General features: G+C 44.3%; 1 protein-coding gene across 2 annotated transcripts in view; it reads right to left on the reverse strand.

Annotated features, from left to right (window-relative positions):
• CASS4 (Cas scaffold protein family member 4) overlaps nt 1-15796 on the reverse strand; it is a 49794-nt gene extending 33998 nt beyond the window's left edge. For both annotated transcript variants that reach the window (XM_008013485.3, XM_008013472.3), the window contains exon 1: nt 14152-15796. In XM_008013485.3, coding sequence (XP_008011676.1) covers nt 14152-14187 — 36 coding nt within the window. In that variant the 5' untranslated portion in view covers nt 14188-15796. The remainder of the gene's footprint in view (nt 1-14151) is intronic.
• Between the last annotated feature and the right edge of the window lie 6478 nt (nt 15797-22274).

The raw sequence follows: 22274 nt of genomic DNA on the forward strand, positions 1-22274 counted from the left end.
AGCCTACAAACCACTCTGCTTAGCACGGACTCTATCACAAGATGGTGTGGACATCTTAGCAGATACAGGATGGCAAAGTGCCTCCTGGTAGAGGGAGATGAAGCTGAGAAACAGAGACATTTGTATAATGGAGTACAATGTAGCCATTACAAGAATGAGGTAGAGCTTATATCATTGGAAATGGGACAGTCTCCAACATGTAGTATTAAATTTTTAAAAAACAGCAAGATGAGCATAGGTCTGCATTGATGCTTTTGTAAGTACAGCATCTTTCTGGAAGGTTATGTCACTGAGGGTTCCTTCTGGGTAGGAAACAGGGGTCTGGGGAGCTAGAGGTTTGGGATTAGATAAAAACACTTTGAGTCCATGTTCATTTGTGCAGTTGGAATTTTTAAAACCACGTGTAAATGTTCTTTTTCAATATAAAAATCTAATTTACAAAGGATTCTGTTCTATGGGAAGAAGAGGACTTCTGCGCTGGTGAATTGAAGCAGCTGCTTGTCATGACCACGCAAGGCCTTTCTACCCCTACATTAGATAGAAAGGAATTTTGACTTTGAGTCCATCTTAATCTTGGCCAAAAGCGGTTTGCCACATGCGCAAAGATTTCTCACCTCCCCGAACTTCCGGGATGCCAAACATCATCAACTCCTTCTCACTGGCCATCCCCCAGAGGGCCTGGACCGCGTACAGCATGGAGGATGCTGAAAGGTGCTTGAGTGTTTGTTTGAGCACTGGCTGATTGTGTGAGCATTTACCTCTTCCTTGAGGGCAGGGCCACAGAGTGGAAGCCCACAGAGAGGGCAATGAATGACTGGTCAATGGGATCTAACTGCAGGTGCATTAAGAATCACAGAAGTTTAGACTCAAAGTGTTTTAAAGATGTGTCTGGCCTGGTCCAGGCACGTTGAGGAGGCACTGAGTGGATCTCTAAGCTCCTGGGGGAGGCTCGCTGCCCTTCCTGCTATCCCAGCACTCCTCAAGCTCTCCTTTGGCCAGCTGCAGAATGATCTGGGTCCTGTGCACAAAGACCCAGGCCAGAGAGGAGGGCCTCCCACGATGGGACATGTTTCCCAAGGCCAAAGTTAGGATGTGCAGTATCAGGACACAGTAGCCGCGTGTTGCATGTGTGTGATGTTGGGGAAAACATTCAGAATAACCATGTCCCTACTTTTCTCCTGGAAAACCTGCGACAACCCCTGAAGTTGTGCTGTGAGGTCTGTGGTTGAGAAGGCAGCACCAGGCAACCAGCCATCTCCTCGCTCATCTAACATTCTGTTCTCTCTCCCTTCCTCCCTTCATTTTTGCCAGCTCATTCCTGTCTTCTCTTTGCCCCTTCTGCCTCCTTCCCTCCTCTGTAATCACCTCCCATTGACATAGTTATCCAAGAAAGAACCTGTTATCTTTTTTTTTTTTTTCAGACAGAGTCTCACTCTGTCACCCCGACTGGAATGCAGTGGTGTGATCTCTGCTTACTGCAACCTCCGCTACCTGGGATCAAGCGATTCTCCTGCCTCAGCTTCCCGAGTAGCTGGGACTACAGTCGCCTGCCACCCCGCCTGGTAAATTTTTGTATTTTTAGTAGAGACGGGGTTTCACCATGTTGGCCAGGCTGGTCTCGAACTCCTGACCTCAGGTGATCTACCCGCCTCGGCCTCCCAAAGTGCTGGGATTACAGGCGTGAGCCACCGTGCCTGGCCAAAGCTGTAATCTTAACTTTTATTTTCCCCCATAAATTGCAGTGGCTTTCCATATCAATATATTTAAAAGTAAAATTCCATAAGTTATGAGGAACTGCCACTTAAAATAAGAAAATGGTATATTTCATAAGCAGAACTTGCTCTAAGAATTTGCAAGTAGACTAAACTATCTCTAATTTGTCATGCCTAATGAGGTGAGAGAATTAGTTTATGAGGTTGTAAAACTTGAGACAGCTTTGCTTCAGTAATCTGCATCTCATTATCAGAAATATTTTGAATTCTTTTAACGAGGTGATAGCTAAGTGGTTTCTTGCATCATCTCACATAAAGGACAGTTGCTTCTCTTGGAGCTGTTTTAAAAAAAAACTTAGCAAAGTAGTTAAGTGAGAGATGCTAAAGGGAAACTGCTGCCTTTTTTTGTGATTAATATTAATTTGCCCAATAGGCTAGGAAAAGAACTGAGTTTCTGCTTCAAGCTCTGGTTTTGAAAAAGGTGAAAATTCTTGAATGAAAAGCTCCAGAATGTGCAGAAAATGATCTGAAAGTTATTTAACGGGAAGTGTGAATTGAAACTACCTTTTCCCAACTACTCTTATATTTAAAGTAACATTTAAGGCCAGGTGCAGTGGCTCATGCCTGTAATCCCAACACTTTGGGAGGCCGAGGTGTGGGGATCACTTGAGGTCAGGAGTTCAAGACCAGCCTGGCCAACATGGTGAAACCCCGACTCTACTAAAAATACGAAAATTAGCCGGGCATGGTGGTGCGTGCCTGTGGTCCCAGCTTCCGGGGAGGCGGAAACAGGATAGTTGCTTAAACTCAGGAGGTGGAGGTTGCAGTGAGCTGAGATGGCACCACTGTACTCCAGCCTGGGCAACAGAGCAACACTCCATCTCAATAAATAAATAAATAAATAGATAAATAAATAGATAAATAAATAAAATAAAGTAATATTTAAGCTTTAAAACAAAACCTAATAGAATAGAATATAACTTTCTAAACAAAAATATAAGGTCTCCCGTTTCAAAACGGGATGCAACTTTCAATTGTTTCCCATGGTGTGACCGTCATTGGGAAACCATCATTACCTGCTTCCTTAATATAGTGGGGAGCATTGGCAATAACAAGCTCTGGACCCCTTTATACAGTTAACTCAGAGTGCCAAGCAATCAAATAGTTGTAGGAAATGGATGTCAGAAGACAGAAACTCAGATACTCACATTCACCTTCATCTTGATCCTTTAAAGAAATGATTTTAAAAAGTACTATCCATATCCTGGAAAACACCAGCAGAAGTTGCAAATCGCTTGGAAAGGGAAATCTTTCTGTAGGAGTTTGTGCAGGAATGCTGTGAGGTCTGGGTGTAAACTTTCTCTGCAGCTGTCTTTGCCTGTGGATGTGGCCAGTGGATCTCTAAGCTCTTGGGGGAGGCTCACTGCCCTTCCTGCTATCCCAGCCATGGGGAAGGATGGGCTGGTTACATAATATATTCTCTCCCACGCTCCCATTGGTTCCCTCCCATCCAAATGGATGTAGATAGCCTTCGTGGCTGGTTTATCCATAGAAACCAGGGACAAAGAAGTGAATAAACCTGGTGAACTTGCATATGAGGAGGGATATGAGAGAAAAAGAAGAACTTTAATGCAAAGAGAGTTCCTTACTTTCTTAACACCTCTAAAAATAATCCTGGAGAATGGCATATGCTGTAAATAAGCACAAACTTTAACTGGGTTCTCCTTGAAAACTTTGAACTCTGACCCAGCCAACTTTGAATTCTTTCTGATGATTCAGATGAAAAAGCCACACTTTAAAGGAACTTCTACAGCTGTAGGAGGCACTGCCTACTAATGGGGCTTTGAGGAGGAGGTTGTGGTCAGAAAAAAATTCCAAAGCCACCCAGTGGAAATGAGGCATTTGCTTCTCTGATAACTGAATACTGTGCTTTTCCAGTAGGTTTGGGTCTTACCCAGATCGACATGCTTTAATATACTTCCCCTACTCGTGGAAACCTTGCTAAGCTGCACTTAAGGCTTCATTTAATTGGCAATTATTGATCAAGCACCTACTGTATGTCTGACAATATACACCAGGGGAACAGGTAACCAGTTTCCTTGATCTAAGCTCAGGATTGAAATGACACAATAAAGGTCTCTCAGGCCTTCACATAATTGATTATCAAGTCTGTGGCCCAAGATGGGCCCATGTCATACCAGACTGCATTCTCCAACTCAAAGTGCTCCAGAGAGCCTAGTGTGTTCATTCACAGCCTTGCCACTGCCTCCCACCGCCAAGTCTGTTCCTTGCCAGCTAAGTCCCTGAGTTATTGCTTAAGATATTTGGTTTGGGGAGCTGTTGGATCAAGTTAAGGGGTTGGCAATTTCACCCTTGCTCATGAAAAACCCACCGAAGGAGGAGGCAAGTAACAGAACTTCTCTGGGGTTCAGCTTCTTCACCTGAAAGTGAGATAGCTTCACAGGGCAATCGCCAAGTTCCCATCCAGCTGCACAATCTACATTTCCCATGACTTCTTTTCTTACTCTTACCTCTTAGTTCATGAAAGTCATCCGAGGGATTACAGAGAAAATAACATGCAGGTATTTTTCCTCTCTAACTTCCTTTCCTTTCCTTCTCTCTTTCCTTTTCTTTTTTCGTTTTTTAAGGAAAGAAGTGAGGAAAAGCATAAAGAAAGGAGTTTTGTGTTATTTGATGGGTCATAAGCAATGATGCCAACTCCAATTAGAAGAAAACTTTGTCGAAGCCTGTGTTTCTCTCTTTTCTTTTCTAGAGACAGGGTCTCACTTTGTCACCCAGGCTGGAGTGCAGTGGCACAATCACAGCTCACTGCAGCCTTGAACTCCTGGGCTCAAACAATCCTCCCACCTAAGCCTTTCAAGTAGCTAGGACTACAGGCATGAGCCACCACACCCAGCTAATTTTTAAAATTTTTTGTAGAGACACAGTCTCGCTATGTTGCCCAGGCTGGTCTTCAAGAGCTGGGCTCAAGTGATCCTCCCACCACAGCCTCCCAAAGTGCTGGGATTACAGGCGTGAGTTACCACACCCGGCCCCCAGCCTGTGTTTCTAAAGCTTTGTGTGTCTAGCGACTGCCTGCTTCCTGTCATATCCATGTGCCACTACAATTTTTTAGGTAAAATAATAAATTGAGCCAATTAAAAAACAACTCTCCCTCAGCAATGTTACCCATGAAATTCCAGGTTTGATGAGCTAGTTTTAGTTTGTTTGAATGCACATCAAGATACGCCAGTAATGTAAAAAACTGTGATGTGCACCACATTTGAAATCCTCTGGCGTGCCCACAGTCAGGGTCCCTGTAGGGTGTGGTTTTTCCATTTGATTGACTAGGAAGAATTCAAAGCTGGCTCAAGCTGTTTAATGTATCACAGAGAAATGAGTGAAGGTTCAGGCTTGTTCACCAACTTTTCCGTTTTTCTATGGTCATTTTTAGAGGTGCTTCAGGAAAGCAAGGAGCCACTCTGTTGTTTAAGTTTGTCTTCTTTTGTTCTGTTGGTGTGAATTTATTGTAATTCCCTAGGTTTGTTTGTTTAGTTGTTAATAATGAACTACACGTAAACCCATCCCAACCCTTATTTGGGATACCCAAAGGGAGCTAAGGGAGAATGTCTTATGTAACTGGCCCTGACTCCCAGTGGCTGGCAATCACCTCACTTTGGGGAACACCAGTGTAAGGAAGGAGCACCTTGAGTTGCTTGTTATTAATTACTGACTCTTGTGCTTCTATTCCCCTTTCAACTGTGGTGAGACTCTCACTTTTGAACCTGGGCTGGGTATGGTGGCTCACTCCTGTAATCTCAGTGCTTTAGGAGGCTGAGGCAGGAGGACTGCTTGAGGTCAGAAGTTCGAGACAAGCCTGGGTAATATAGGGAGAGCCCCTCATCTCTACAAAAAAAAAAAAAAAAAAAAAAAAAAAAAAAATTAGATGGGCATGGTGGTGTGCACCTGTAGTCTCAGCTACTTGGGAGGCTGAGGCAGGAGGACTGCTTGAGCCCAGGAGTTTGAGGTTGTAGTGAACTACGATAATGCCACTGCACTCCAGTCTGGGTGACAAAGTGAGACCCCGTCTCTAAAAGCAAATTTCTGAACCCAAAGTGAACATTCCACAAAGCACTTTTCACTTACTGTTAACCGGATGGCAAACACCTCCAAGACACAGAGATGACCTGCTGCTCTCTTGCCTCCTATCCCTCCCTAGCCCCACAAAAGACAGGCTGCCTGGGCTGTCCAGAACATGTAGAGCAAACGAAAGCTGCTCTTGATGATGAGGTGAAGCAATTGTTTAAAGGAAAAGAACAATACATTCACTAACTCATAAACCCGTGCAGAAACTCTCTGAGTGGCCAGGTAAGTGGCCTAGAATTGCCTGTGAATAACTTTTTCATAATCCACACTTGTCTCCTAGAGGAGCTTGCTTTTTGTTTGTTTGTTTTTGAGACGGAGTTTTTGCTCTTGTTGCCCAGGATGGAGTGCAATGGCTCGATTTCGGCTCACCACAACCTCTGCCTCCTGGGTTCAAGTGATTCTTCTGCCTCAGTCTCCCAAGTAGTTGGGATTACAGGCGTGCACCACCACGCCCAGCTAATTTTTGTATTTTTAGTAGAGATGGGGTTTCTCCGTGTTGGTCAGGCTGGTATTGAACTCCCGACCTCAGGTGATTCGCCTGTCTTGGCCTCCCAAAGTGCTGGGATTACAGGTGTGAGCCACCGTGCCTGGCCTCCTGGAGGAGTTTTAAGAGTGCGGAGCCTGGCCGGGCATGGTAGCTCACACCTATAATCCCAGTACTGTGGGAAGCTGAGGTGGGCAAATCACTTGAAAACAGGAGTTCGAGACCAGCCTGAGCAACATGGTGAAAAAACCCCACCTCTACTAAAAATACAAAAATTAGCCGGGCCCAGTGGTGCATACTTGGGAGGCTGAGGTGGGAGGATCACTTAAGCCCAGGAGGCGGAGGCTGCACTGAGCTGAGATTCTGCCACTGCACTCCAGCCTGAGCAGGAAAAAAAAAAAAAAAAAAAAAAAAGGCAGGATCTCCCACGCCGAGAGCTGGGGGTGCTGTCCTGGGAACAGGAGACCATGCACTGAGCTGAGATTGTGCCACTGCACCGAAGCCTGAGTGGAGGGTGCAGGATCTCCCACGCCGACAGCTGGGGATGCTGTCCCAGGGACAGGAGGCCACGCATGTTCTTCTCAGTGTCGACTCTACTTTTCGTAGGTGTGTCTACAAGGCTGGTCTTACCCCTGAACAAACGCCTTAGGGGCGTTATGTTTGGAAATGGTTCTTAAAAAATGTATTTCCTTTTTTTGCAACTCAAGTTGGAGTGTTCTAATCTCCCCCTCCGTGGCAGCCCTCTTACCAGCCTCCCACCTTCCTCCTTTTAAGCTATTTCCCCTTCAGGCCGATGTCATTTCCTCCCTTAGTCATCGCAATTCCAAAACGGCCCTGTTTTGATTCTACGGTTGCTTCCCCATTCCATTATCGCATCGGCCAAGCGCCTGTCTGTTCGCAGACCTTTTACGTTTTGAGGTGACGGTGGCATTCTCCTTACCTTTTTTCCCCCTAAGTGTGCTCTACAGGAAATAAAATGTTCAAAGACTACAGGTGATTAAACAGGGGAACCAATGATGAGTATATGATGAATTTTTTTATTAGTCATAATAATTATTTACTACATATGGAGACAGGGGACCAGGCACTTGGCCTTGGAAGCCTTTAGAACAATGCCTGGCGTGCAGCAAGCATTCAATATTTGTTGAAGGAATGAAAGGTACATTGTGTTCCTGAATCAAACATGGCACACATAAATAGAAGCTATCTACTCCTCGATTTACTATTTGTTATGCTCACAACCACTCCCCACCCCACACGGCAACCAGCAGTCTCAAACACCGAAAGTTTTACTTTTTCCAAAGACAGAGTACATGATTCTCCTTCATGTCCATGGAGAAGAGCAGGGCGCCACCCCAGTGGAAAATGAAGCCGCCTACACTGAAGTCTCCACATTTACCAGCTTTGGCTCTTTCCTACCTACGGCCCATTTATTGCACAGCAGCCTGAGTGATCTAGAAAACATAAATCAGACCATGTCATCTCCGGCCTTAAGCGGGTTGGTGGTTTCCTTTGCAATTAGAATGGCTTCAAAGCTCTTACACCGGGCCCTATGTTATCTTGCTAACACCTCAGATCTCACTTCTGACCACTCTCTCTCTCGGTTTACTCTGCTTTGACCCCACTAGTTTTTATACGGGCACTCTGCTATGCTGAATGCATTCCCACTGCAGGGCCTTCGCATCTGCTGTTCCCTCTGCCTGGAATGCTTTTCCCATCTCTCGGGTCTTCAGAGTGGCCTTTTCCATCCATCGCCTCCATCAGATGCCCCTGTTTTCTCCTCTTTCTGGCAGTTCTCGCCACCTGAAACCAGGGGTCTATTTACTCACTGGCATGCTGACTCCACTGGAATGTCAGTTCTGTCTTGATCACCCTGAATCCCCAGAGCCCAATAACTACGCATTGGGTGAATGGCTGAGCCATGGATGGTGAGCTGTGTTTTCGAGTTGGGTGTTGTATGTGGGCTCTTTTGCCTCGTGGAATAGATGAAGGGAGGAAGTTGCTGGGAAATGCTGGAGGGAGGCAACAGGTCTTTGTGACCTTGATTTCAATAGCAACAGCTTGCATCGAAGGCAACATCTGACCATGGAAAAGGAGGGGCCAATTGTCAAGAGAACAGGCTGAGTGGCGGCTTAGGCTGAGGCCAGGCAGGGGTTAGAGAGCTGAGAGTCAGGAATGACCTCTGTGGCCAAATACCTGCTGACTAGAAAGTAGTGCTGTTCCTATCCTCACAGCGGGGCTGCAGCCAGGGCTCCACCTGCACTCCCTGTAACCTCCCATTCATTCACACACATTACCACAAAGCATTTATTGAGCATCTACTTTGTGCAGGCACTGCCGTAGGCACCAGAGATGCAGCACGAAATAAGAAAGTCCAGGTCTGTCCCTCATGGAGTTTTGCTCCCAGAGAGGAAGACAGATGAACAAATAAAGTGAGATAATTTCAGATCTTAATAAATGAAGGTAAGATAGATGAGAGTGATGGCTGTGGGCCTGTGTAGGGGGGAAGGTGATTTGCACAGCCTGGTCCAGAGAGGCCTCTGGGTGAGGTGATGCTGGCTAGAGAGAGGAGCATCCAGGACGGGGAACAGCAGGGGAGAAGGGGAAGGAACTGAGGCAGGAGAGCTGCTGGGAGTGGGATCTAATGGGCCCTCAAGGGACAGGTCAGCTTTCTGCGCACAATCCCATTTGCCCTTCAATAGAGACTGAGTCTGAAATGTCTTGCTCACCACCTCAGAGATGCTAAAGGTACCAAGAGAACCTAAAACTGCTCTCCACTCACAAGTGAAGCCTCACCACGCTTTCTTGCCCAGAAGCACTGAAGCAAGCCAAGTCCCACCACGTGGCAGACATTTCCAAGCCACCGCATTTTGTCGTGTTTAAACCAATCTTGAGAATGTGGAAGTTTTTTTTTTTTTTTTGAGACGGAGTCTAGTTCTGTCGCCCAGGTTGGAGTGTAGTGGCGCGATCTCGGCTCACTGCAAGCTCCACCTCCCGGGTTCACGCCATTCTCCCCCAGTAGCTGGGACTACAGGCGCCCGCCACCGCGCCCGGCTAATTTTTTGTATTTTTAGTAGAGACGGGGTTTCACTGTGATCTCAATCTCCTGACCTCGTGATCCGCCCGCCTCGGCCTCCCAAAGTGCTGGGATTACAGGCGTAAGCCACCGCGCCCGGCTGAGAATGTGGAAGATTTTACAAAAAATTCTACGTCTGCACCTTGATCTTTCTTGAGTGGGTCCGGAACCACGCCACTCAGAGTTGAGATGGAAGACAGACAAAAAAGATTTGCTCTTTAATTGAGGCTGAATTTAAAACGTGAAAGATAGGTAAGCACACTTAAATGTTCTTACAGTATAAATATTGGACCATCCATTCTTCGATAACATAATAAAGATGCTTGCTTGAAAAGTGCCTTCAGAAAACTGAGTGTGCACATAGCTGTCTTTATGAAAGGAAGTACAGATTGTAGAGAAAATACTGTGGAAAGCAGGTTTAAAATAGAATCAAATATCAGAAATTCTCAGGAAATGATGGAAAATAAGTGCCAATGCTTATTTCATTCAGTAATCCTCTTTCAATTCCTGGACATTTACTCCAGTGAGAAAATAATGTTATTAGGGGGAAAAAAGGGCTGTGTATGAAGATGCTAATTTCAATATTACCTGTAATAGCATGTGTGCACGCACACACACGGAAGTAAACAGAATTTACAGCAAACAGGACTGAATCACTAAAGTATATTACAGACTCTATTTTCATAACTTGAAAGTACCAAAAATCCAAAATAAGAACTTACATATAATAAACCCACTTATCTGCCTTGAACTAAATTTCTGGCCGGGCGCCGTGGCTCACACCTATAATCCCAGCACTTTGGGAGGCCAAGACAGGTGGATAACTTGAGGTCAGGAGTTTGAGACCAGCCTGGCCAACATGGTGAAACTCTGTCTCTACTAAAAATACAGAAATTAGCTGAGCATGGTGGCACATGCCTGTAATCCCAGCTACTCAGGAAGCTGAGGCAAGAGAATTGCTTGAACCTGGGAGGTGGAGGTTGCAGTAAGCCAAGATCGTGCCACTGCACTCTAGCCTGGGCGACACAGTGAAACTCCGTCTCAAAAAACCCCACAAAAACTAAATTTCTAGTATTTCTTGAATGGAGTTGACTAGCTGGCTAGAGTCCAATAAACCAATGAATGAGGTGTTAAATTTACCACCTTTAAGGCCAGTGTTTCCTGTCACTAATATCACGTGTTTTTTAAAAAATGTCCCCTTCTTCTATAAAACAATTTTTTAAAAACAGAATAAATCGGTCTGGTAATTACACAAAATCTGCTACGCACAAAGGTGAAAGCAGCTCTACTGGCAACGGAGCTACTGGCCGGCAGGTAGAATTAGGAACAGCTTGCCAGAGCAGTCGCTGTTTACTATCCAGTGTACAAAGGCGAACTTCAGTGTTTTCTGAAAGGCTATCTGCGGTGGCCCTGCATGAAAAGCAGGGCTGTTTTAAAGGTGAATGCCCCAAAGCTAAGGACCACTGACATAACATGACCCCCTGAAGCATTGTGCTCCCATTGATTAAGCAATTGAGCAACAATGTAGGCATTAAGATTAATGAGATGGATCAACTGCACTAATATGAACTGAACACCGGTACCTATTGTTAGTTGCTAAAGGCAAGAAGTTCAACAGCTCTTTACTCACAGCTCTCATTTGTGTAAAACCTTAAAACATATATCTTATAGAAGCATTGATAGTTTCTGTAAGGACACCCAAGAAATGGTTAACTGAGGATGCCTCTGAACTAGGAGCCGACAACTTGGGTGTTTCCTGGTACTGCGTGGGTGGGTGGGGGTGGCCTATGTAAACTGAGATGACATAGGCTGCTACACAAGGGCCTGTGGACCAAATCTAGACAGATGAACATGAGCGAAGAATGATTGTACATATCTTAAGGACTGCATAAACAAACAACAATATGCAACAGAGATCGTATTTGGCCTGCAAAGCATAAAATACTATCTGGCTCTTTATGAAGAGTTTGCCAACCCCTGATCCAAGGGAGAGAATATAATGAGCTAAGAATGGGGCTCTGAGCTTAGTCTGCCTGGGGTTGATTCCTGGCCTTGCCACCTACTAGCTGTATGGCCTTGGGCAAGTCAGCGAGGCCTTGTTTCCTTGTCCGTGACAGGGGAGTAATACTTCTGCTTCGTGAGGATGTTGTGAGGGTGTAATAATGAGACAATGCAAGTGGAGCACTCAGCACAGGGCCTCACACATAGACAACTGGTAAGGGTTGGCTACCATTATATATATATATACACACACACACATATATATATTTTTTGAGATGGAGTTTTGCTCTTGTTGCTCAGGCTGGAGTGCAATGGCACAATCTTGGCTCACTGCAACTTCTGCCTCCTGGGTTCAAGCAATTCTCCTGCCTCAGCCTCCCAAATAGCTGGGAATACAGGCGTGCACCACCAAGCTCAGCTAATTTTTTTGTATTTTTAGTAGAGATGGGGTTTCACTATTTTGGCCAGGCTAATCTCCTGACCTCAAGTGATCCACCCGCTTTAGCCTCTGAAAGTGGTGGGATTACAGGTGTGAACCACTGATCCCGGCCTATCTGTATAATATTAATAGCAGAATTTCATGGGGATGCTGGGAATGTCAATGACATGTTCCATGCATACATACATGTTATTTACAAATTGCAGTGGGGCTCGGTGGTGTGTACCTGTAGTCCCAGCTACTTGGGAGGCTGCGGCAGAAGAATCACCTGAGTTCAGGAATTTGAGTCCAGCTTGGACAACAGAGTGATACCCCCATTGCTAAAAATATTATTTTTAAATAACAAAACCCCACCCAATTGTAAAGTGCTACATAAATTATTTAGGCAGAATAAGCAGCACATAAAAAGAAGTCTAAATCATAAAAAAAAAATCTAGGCTATTTAGAAAAAAGGTCAATGTTATGAAAGAGAAAAAGGTAGTAGATTGTTCTAGATTCAGAACTGAGAATTGACAAACAACACCTGGATCAGAAAGACAAACACACAAACAAATAACAACAGCCAGAAAAGCTACAAAGGATCATTTTGGAAAATATGAATTGGACTGAATCGTAGAATGGCATTATTAAATCAGTGTGAATTGGACTGAATCGTAGAATGGCATTATTAAATCAATGTGAAATGTTCTTGGGGATGATGATACGTGGATATTCTTCTACGTTCTGTAGATGAATGTCCGTGTTCTTAGGAGGCACATAATGAAGTTTAGGGGTGGAGCATCATTGTATTGGCCATTTATTTTCAAAGAGTTTAACAACAACAATAAAAACAAAGTGTGTTCCAGTGTCTAAATATACACAAATAGATGCACACAAATATGACAAAGTACCATAAACCCATGATCTAGGTGAAAGATATGCAGGGATTTACTGAATAATCTCCACGCTCCCCATAGTTTTCCAATGGTTTGAAAATTTTCAAAGTAAGTAGTTGGGGACACAATTCTAGGGTAGCTAAGGTATTTACATATAATCTATATAAGCGAGACTATCATGGGTTACTCAGCCATAAATTCCACTAGTGACTTTTACAATGTTTTTCTTTTGTTATTTAGTTTTGATTTTTTTTGAGACAGAGTCTTGCTCTGTCACCTAGGCCAGTGGTATAATCTCAGCTCACTGCAACCTCTGCCTCCCAGGCTCAAGCAATTCTTGTGCCTCAGTCTCCCGAGTACCTGGGATCACAGGCATGCACCACCATGCTCAGCTAATTGTTATATTTTTGGTAGAGATGGGGTTTTTTCGTCTTGGTCAGGCTGGTCTCAAACTCCTGGTCTCAAGTGATGCATCTGCCTTGCCCTCCCAAAGTGCTGGGATTACAGGTGTAAGCCACTGCACCCAGCCACACTAGTCACTTTTATTATAATTAAAAATAAGCATTGATTTTTTATAAGCAAGCTCCCCATTTAGTGCTTGTTTCATTTCTTTTTTACTGTTCTACTTAAAATTTAAAAGGGCATAGCAAGATGAAAACACAATCTTGAGCTTCACTTTCTTTACATCTGGGTAAATTTTTTTAATATGGTAACCATTTTAACTTTTTTTTTTTTGAGATGGGGTCTTGCTATGTTGCCCAGGCTGGACTCAAACTTCTGGGCTCAATTAATCCTTTCACCTCAGCCTCTCCAGTAGCTGGGAGTACAGGTATGTGCCACCGTGCCTGGCTTCTTTTACTTTTCTAAATAGTCAATCTTTTTTGATTCATGACAGGCATGAAGTCTGTCCGAAAGCTCCAGCTTTGCTCACATAATGCACAAGTAAACATGAAAATAACATGTAACTGCCCACTGTGGGCTCAGCACAGGAGGCTACAGGCAAGGGTCTGGGCTCTGCTATTGCGAGGTGAACACAGAAATCAATCAGAACAGTTGGAGTGGCACTGAATGTCTTTGGGGTCCAGAGAAAGAAGGAATTAGTGGGGGCTGAGGCAGACTCATATCTTGCTTCAGAAGTTTGCTGGACACAAAATGATGGACAGTGCTGTCAACCAAGTAAGCTGATTTCTACTACAAAGTCATTTTCACCCATCTTGGATGCAAACTGGTAAGGAGCTTTACAGCACATCTATTTCCCACACTTAAATTTATGTTAAACTTTCCAATCTCAAACTCACACGTCACTGGTATTCAACCTTTGCCTTTATTAGAAAGTCACAACTAAAGCTGGTCAATACGCTTAATCATCACAGCTTGCTCCCTGCCAGAGCCCATTCAAACAGCCCCACATCACTCACCTTGGGCGCACCGTCCACGACGCCTGTTCCCTTCATGTCGGTGATGTGGAGCAGCTGCCCTGAGCTCTACAGCTAATATCTGCGGCTTCAGAGGCAGATTATGCAATGTCACTGCATGCTTCTGGCTGGTTCTCAGAAACTGAATTCTATGGTGCTATCTGACACACATGGGAAATGATCAAAAAGACTCTCCCAGCAGGCGAACTTTCTGGAAAGCACGATAAGAGTAAAATGAAAGCAGTGAAGGAGGGGAGGACCAGAAATACAAGCCACACTCACGCCTCATTGCCTGACGTCTCACTTTGTCTATAAGTAGAGACCGTCACTCATTTGCTACGCGAAACCACAAAAGAAGAAGAAGAAAAGAAAAACACCACTCTTCTGCTTTATAGGGCGAAGTTCCTACTTTGAAGAGCTCAGTGTATGAACATACAGCATTCTTGTCCTTTGAACTCTGGGGAACAACTCCCACCCGACAGACCAAGCTCATTTCCCTGATGAGAGGCCACTAAGCCAAATTTCCGATAGCGGTCAGCTTTTCTTCCTTCCTGCTCCCGAAAACTTGCCTTATGACAGCCAGGATAAAAGCAGTCAAGCAGGCTGCCTTAAAGGACACAGTCTCCACTCTACCCACCCTGTCAGTTGCGCATTCTCCCTGTTCGGAACCCTGTGCTCACCTCCTGGCCTTTGCTCACGGTACCTAATGATTAACATCTTCTGGGTGCTGGCTCTGCACTGAGGGCTATGCTGAGTCCCACACCTGTATTCTCTCTCTTAAATCAAGTCAACTAATCGTGTGTGCTGTACTTGAAACCCCCGCTAGCTCATGCAGTTTCTCATCACTTGCCAACTCTTTCTACTTTCCCTACATTCAGATCCAATCTCTAGAGGACCTACAGCATAGCAGACACTGTGCAAAATAAGTCTGCATTTTTTTTTTTTTTTTGAGATGGAGTCTTTCTCTGTCACTCAGGCTGGAGCGCAGTGGTGCTATCTCGGCTCACTGCAACCTCCACCTCCCGGGTTCAAGTGATTCTCCTGCCTCAGCCTCCCAAGCAGCTGGGATTATAGGCACTCACCACCACGCCTGGCTAATTTTTGTACTTTCAGTGTAGAGGACTTCACCATCTTGGCCAGGCTGGTCTCAAACTCCTGACGTCAAGTGATCCACCCACCTCAGCCTCTCAAACTGCTGGGATTACAGGTGTGAGCCACCACGCCTGGACCTGGCCTTCATTTTTATTTAAACAAAATGGTACCCATTCTTCCAAGCCAGGCTCAAGTTCCATCCCCAGCCAGCTGTGTCTCCGCTCACTGCTCTCTTCTTGTCAGACAGCATCTTTTTATTTTTTATTTTTAAATTTTCTTCTTTTCTTTTACCACGCCTCTGAGACAAGTTCAACAGACAGCCTTAGCGTCTTGTCTTCTGGTTGTCCGGTGTGTAGTCCCCACAAGTCTGGGCGCCAGGACATATTTTACCCATTGAAATAGCTGACTGATTTCTGGCCGAGACAGTCCATATTTTTAAATGTTATCATTGTTAGAAATTAACTTCCAGAGCCAAGTAACTGGCATGCTGCAGGTGATAGCAGATAACAGGGAGGGAACAATGACCCCATGGAATGAACACTGTTTGGTTCAAGGAGGAAATCCATAGAGATATTAAGATATAAATTATATTAATAATTAATATATTAATATTATATTAAGATATAATTCAGGTACCATAAAATTCACTTTTTTTTTTTTTTTTTTTTAGATGGAGTCTTACTCTGTCACCAGGCTAGAGTGCAGTGGTGTAATCTCAGCTCACTGCGACCTCCGTCTCCAGGTTTCAAGTGATTCTCCTGCCTAGGCCTCCCAAGTAGCTGGGATTACAGGTGTGCGCCACCATGCCCAGATAATCTTTTTGTATTTTAGTAGAGACAGGGTTTCACCACGTTGGCCAGGATGGACTCCATCTCCTGGCCTCGTGATACGCCTGCCATAGCCTCCCAAACTGCTGGGATTATAGGCGTGAGCCAGCGCACCTGGCCAATTCACCTTTTTAAAGTATACAATTAAGTGGTTTTTAATTCATTCAGAGTTGTCAACCACCACTCCAAAAAGTAATTCTCTTTCAATTCCTGGACATTTACACATTAGCAGTTACTTGTTATTCCCCTCCTCCCCCAGCTCCTGGAAACCACTGTTTCTGCTGTATTATTGACTTTCATTTATGTCTGAAATTCTCTGTAATAAAAAGGAAGGATGGATAAACTTGCCCAAGGTCACATAGTAAAGTAACAGACCCAGAATCTGAATTCAAGTCTCTTAGGAAAGACTACACAGTAACTCAAGTTCAGATGGTTTCCATCAACTTGGCAAACTCCTGGCAGTGATTCTTCCCCATACTGAAGAGCCTGCCCTTAAGCTCATAATACAGATCAGAATGCTATAATTTGCATGTTGTTTTTTCTAGGGAAAACAACCCAAACTAGAAAATAAAAGACACAAAAGTCATAGGCTTTGGCCCTGAAAGTATATCAACTAGCTCCCACATAGATACCCAGTTTGATATTTTGAGAATAAGGAACTTGACCTCTCGGTCTGTTATTTGAGGCCTCTATGGTTTTTCTGAATGAAAGGTGTGAGAAACCGCCTTAGACATTTTGTTGCAATCTATTAGTATTTCAAGGCAAATGAGTCTTTAATGTGGACAAACATTGCAAGAACTATTATTCTAGGAAATTGGGTGCTTGCATAATATCCGGTTGTCTGAAGGCTGAAACAGCTGGAGTTCAAGGGAACCACGTCAGGAGGACTCTAGTGAGGTAATCTTAATGCTCTTGGCAAATGTGCTACCAAGAACAGTATTTTGGACTACATTTTCTTTTCTGAGACAACTGAGTCTGACCAATTCACTTCTATAGTGCCCTATACATGCATAGGGAGGAAAATTGCTTTTGCATGTTTTTCTGTATGCTTTTTTGTTGTTTTCATGTGACTATCAAGCTCCCTGACTGCTAGCAGTGAAACAATGGGCACTCGATATTTGAATTATAAAGGACAGCTGAACACCAGACTTACAACGTTCAAAACATTAAAGGGTTGGCAGGAAGTTTCAGGCTGTAATCTCATGAAGATTATTCATAAAAATAGCTGTTTTGGTCAAAGCAGAATTTCGTGAGTTGGCTGGACAAGATAGCTCAGGCTTGTAATCCCAGAACGTTGGGAGGCCAGGAGTTCAAGACCAGCCAGGCCAACATGGCAAAGCCCCGTCTCTATAAAAAGTACAAAATTAGCAGAACTTGGTGGTACATGCATATAATCCCAGCTACTTGGGAGGCTGAGGCACGAGAATCGTTTGAATGCGGGAGGTGGAGGTTGCAGTGAGCGGAGATCGTACCACTGCACTCCAGCCTGGGTGACAGAGTGAGACTGTCTTAAAGAAAAAAAAAAAAGAATTTCATGAATTGCCAACAAATTCACCAAATATTCTGGTGCAGGGAAAATACTGGGAGGGCTGGGGAATCTGCAGCCACTCTAGTTATTAGTGATTATTTAGTTTTATCACCCAAGTTTTGACCCCCAGGTTGAGAGGGAAAAGGAATTAGGGCAAGAGCTGAAAACAAGGATGCAAAGGAAATGCTCTGGGGACAGAGTGGGGACAGGAAGCTGGATGGAAAGGCTGAATGCTGGTGGGACAGCAAGAAAAAGTCAGACAGAAAATGATGCCCCAGGCAAGCGGTCATCACTGGGGAGCAGACAGAGTGGCGAGGAGTTGCTTGGCCAAAAGACACCTGTGAAAGAGGCTTCACGGAGTCAAATATCCAGTCAGGGAGCAGCAAAGCCAAGGGTAAGAGTTCAGGTCAAAGCAATTCATGACGAAAGCTAGAGAAACATTCCAGTATGATGGTTTTCCACAAGTTTTATTCTTTAATTCAAACCGGCCCAGTCCCTTGTGCAAGTTTTTATTTTTATTTTTTTGAGACGGAGTCTTGCTCTGTTGCTCAGGTGGGAGTGCAGTGGCGCGATCTTGGCTCACCGCAACCTCTGCCTCCTGGGTTCAAGCGATGCTCCTGCCTCAGCCTCCTGAGTAGCTGGGGTTACAGGCATGCACCACCACGCCCGGCTAATTTTTTTTGTATTTTTAGTAGAGTTAGGGTTTCTCCATGTTGGTCAGGCTGGTCTTGAACTCCTGGCCTCAAGTGATCCACCAGTCTCAGCCTCCCAAAGTGCTGAGATTACAGGTTTGAGCCACGGCGCCTGGCCTTGTGCAAGCTTTTAAATCCTTGGTCCCATTTTATTTTGATATAGAGGCTCACTTTGTTGCCCAGGCTGGAGTGCAGTGGCTTGATCCTGGCTTACTGCAACCTCCATCTCCCTGGCTCAAGCGATTCTCATGCCTCAGCTTCCTGAGTAGCTGGGACTCCAGGTGTGCACCACTACACCCGGCTAGTATTTTTGTATTTTTGGTAGAGATGAGGTTTTGCCTTATTGCCCAGGCTGGTCTCAAACTCCTGACCTCAAGCCATCCCACCGCCTTGGCCTCCCAAAGTGTGGAATTCCAGGCGTGAGTCACCACGCCCGGCCCCTTGGTCCCATTTTAGTTACTGTTTTAGTTCTCTGAATATAATCTGTGTCTGGTACTTCCACTAGGTCCCTGCAAGTCTGATTCTGCTTTTTTGCTGATTCTGATCAGGGTGGCTTGTTTCCTCACGTACCTGTGAGTTCGTGATCCTCAGAGGTTTAGCTGGGATAATTATTTGAGGACTGGGGTGAAGATGTGTTCTTGCACAGAGAATGTGCGCTGGCCTCTGCCAGATACCTGTGGCCAGCATCGGTTGGAGATTGCTTTAAGATCCCCATTTGTATGTTCTCTGAGCAGTACAGGTATATGAATTGTTCCAAACCTGCATGAGGAACAGTGCGTGGACCGAATTCTCAGGAGACCCTCCCTTGTGTCAACACCAGACACCCTCTCTCTGAAAACCCCTGAGCCAGCGCCAAGCAGGCAGATTTCTCGTCTCTTTCTCTGAGGCAGGTTTTTGTCAAGTTCATCCTTTTACCGAAGGGGGCACCTTTGGGGTTCCAGGCTTTCTGGGTCTTGACCAAAGTTCCTACTCCATGAAGATTCAGAGCTTTGACTTCTGCTCAGACATCAGTAGGTTATAGGAAATGACCTACTCAAGTGCTCCAGCACTGCTTTGTTCTGCCTCTCAGGAATTCCTTCTTTCTTGCTAGCTCAGCTAACTATTAGAGATTAAAAAAATGTTCTATCCAGGTTTGACTTGCAAGGGCTCTCGAAATATCTGGTTCGCCACCTTTTCAGAAACAGATGCCTCCTGCTTAGGAACAACGGTTTCCTCCCTCCCTGAAGTCTGTTTGTATCATCAGGTGTGAAAACAAAGGGCTTTACTGGTTGAAGCGCATGTTGGAGATTATTTTCATGAAGCCCTTTAGTCACAGAAAAGGAAGCTGTATTCCGGAAAAATGACTTTCCCTACTACTTACCAAGTCTGCAACAGAGCTGAGACTGGACTCTCTCACACTGCTCTTCCTAAAGGAAACCAAAATGTAAGCAAAGATAGCATTCTCTGAATAAGCCAAAAAACTGAATTATACTCAAGTTCTTTAAATTCATAGACAGCAGCTGGGCACGGTGGCTCACGCCTGTAATCCCAGCACTTTGGGAGGCCAAGGTGGGCGGATCACAAGGTCAGGAGTTCAAGACCAGCCCGGCCGACATGGCGAAACCCTGTCTCTACTAAAGATACAAAAAATTAGCCAGGTGTGGTGGCATGCACCTGTAATCCCAGCTACTCAGGAGGCTAAGGCAGGAGAATCGCTTAAACTTGGGAGGTGGAGGTTGCAGTGAACCGAGATCATGCCATGCACTCCAGCCTGGGCGGCAGGGTGAGAATCTGTTTCAAAAAAGAAAAATTTATAGAGAGCAGAGGAGCAAAGATACAGAGCTAAAGGTGATCCAGCTATAAAAACCTGACTTCTGGAACAAAGCACTAAAGAAAGTGTGAACAGTACCAAAGTCATAACTGCTGTTTGAGAACAGATGTTCAAATGTGGGAAATATTCAAAGTAAGTTCCAAAAAAATAAACTAGCTTATCATTCTATAAAAAGTTTATTTCAGAAATCACATACCTTTAAAAAAAATAACACAGAGGGTATAAGTTCGTATCCTGACCAGGTATTATTCATTATTTGAACGGCAGAGTGTTGTGTGGTACAATTAACGAGATGCAGATGCTAAGTCCATACAACATTCCTGGCATTTACACCAGGCTCACGAGATAGTGACCTTTGAAAAGTGAAGAAAACCCAAAAACAAACAAAACACAAAAAACAAACCCACAGAAAACACCTAAAAAACAAAAACCAACCAACCAAACAAGACACAAAAAACAAACCCACAGAAAACACCCAAAAACCAAAAAAACAGCTAATTCTGAAACACATAAAACTATCTTGATCTTTTAAATACAGATCCTGAAATTACAGATCCATTGCTGAGACTATTCCAAAACCTGTAAAACATGGGCATTATTTTAATTTATGAACAACTGAAAAGATTCAATGGCGTGCCGTGTGGTCATTTCAGTATGTGAGTCAAAGCAGAAGAATAGGGAAACGTTAAATCTCTGCTTTACAGTTTAATAGGTCGAAAGCAAAAGGAAAGTCTGAAAAAAGAACTGGGGAGGTTTGGTTGGTAATGCTTTTGGTAGAACTGGTTATCCTTGTTCCTATTTAGTAGGTGTCTTTTAGTCTTACGAGAGTAGCACCCACAGATGGCCAAGTTCCAAATATCAGAATCAGGATGCAAAATACAACTGGAAATTTACACTCACTATGTACCAAAAAATATGGCTCTTTGGAAATCTGAGCTAAAACCCTGTGATGTAACGTGTTAAGATGCTTAAGACAATTTTACAGAACAAGGAGTTAAGATCCTCAAGGATGACTAAAGCAGAATTTTTACACAAACAACTTCAATAACTTCCTATAATGGGGCCAGGCATGGTGGCTCACGCCTGTAATCCTAGCACTTTGGGAGGCTGAGGTGGGCGGATCACCTGAGGTTGGGAGTTCGAGACCAGCCTGACCGACATGGAGAAACCATCTCTACTAAAAAAAAATACAAAATTAGCCAGGCATGGTGGCACATGCCTGTAATCCTAGCTACTCAGGAGACTGAGGCAGGAGAATCGCTTGAACCCAGGTGGCGGCGGTTGCGGTGAGCCGAGATCGTGCCACTGCATGACAGCCTGGGCAACAAGAGCAAAACTCTGTCTCAGAAACAAAACAAAACAAAACAAAACAAAACAAAACAAAACAAAACTTCCTATAATACAAAGCAATTGCTTTTACTTCAATCTATTTACTATTTTTATCAAATGATCCCAGATTATATTTCTGGGTACTCCTATGCAGATCATAAGGTATTTGTTTTTTGGGATAAATATAAAGCAAAGTTTATGTTTGTACGAGGGGAGTTCAGAGTTCTCTGACTCTGCTAGTGCTGAATCCAGAGAAGTACTGTCATATTCTAAAAAGTTTCAAGAAGGCCAAGAAGGCCAGGTGCGGTGGCTCACACCTATAATCCCAGCACTTTTGGAGGCTGAGGTGGGTGGATCACGAGGTCAGGAGATCGAGACCATCCTGGCTAACATGGTAAAACCCCGGCTCTACTAAAAATAAAAATAAAAAAATTAGCTGGGCGTGGTGGTGGGCACCAGTAGTCCCAGCTACTCGGGAGGCTGAGGCAGGAGAATGGTGTGAAACCGGGAGGCGGAGCTTGCAGTGAGCTCAGATCACGACACGGCACTCCAACCTAGGCGACAGAGCAAAACTCCGTCTCAATTAAAAAAAAAAAAAAAAAAAATTCAAGAAAAAGAAAATTTGTATCAATTCGTTAACTGCATAAATCTTCTGAGAATGCAGTTACTATGTGCCCCCATGATGAGAAGTTAGTTCATGCTGAAGAGAAATGAAGATTTGAAACCACCTAAGAATGAAGTCAATCGATACTAATCATTCATGAAGATAGGCAACACCTGAGAGCAATAGGAAGCTGACCTAATTTGATTAGATCGGATATATTTTCAATTGTTTCTCATCAAATCAT

Source organism: Chlorocebus sabaeus, chromosome 2 (assembly GCF_047675955.1).
Source record: "Chlorocebus sabaeus isolate Y175 chromosome 2, mChlSab1.0.hap1, whole genome shotgun sequence".
NCBI lineage: Eukaryota > Metazoa > Chordata > Mammalia > Primates > Cercopithecidae > Chlorocebus > Chlorocebus sabaeus.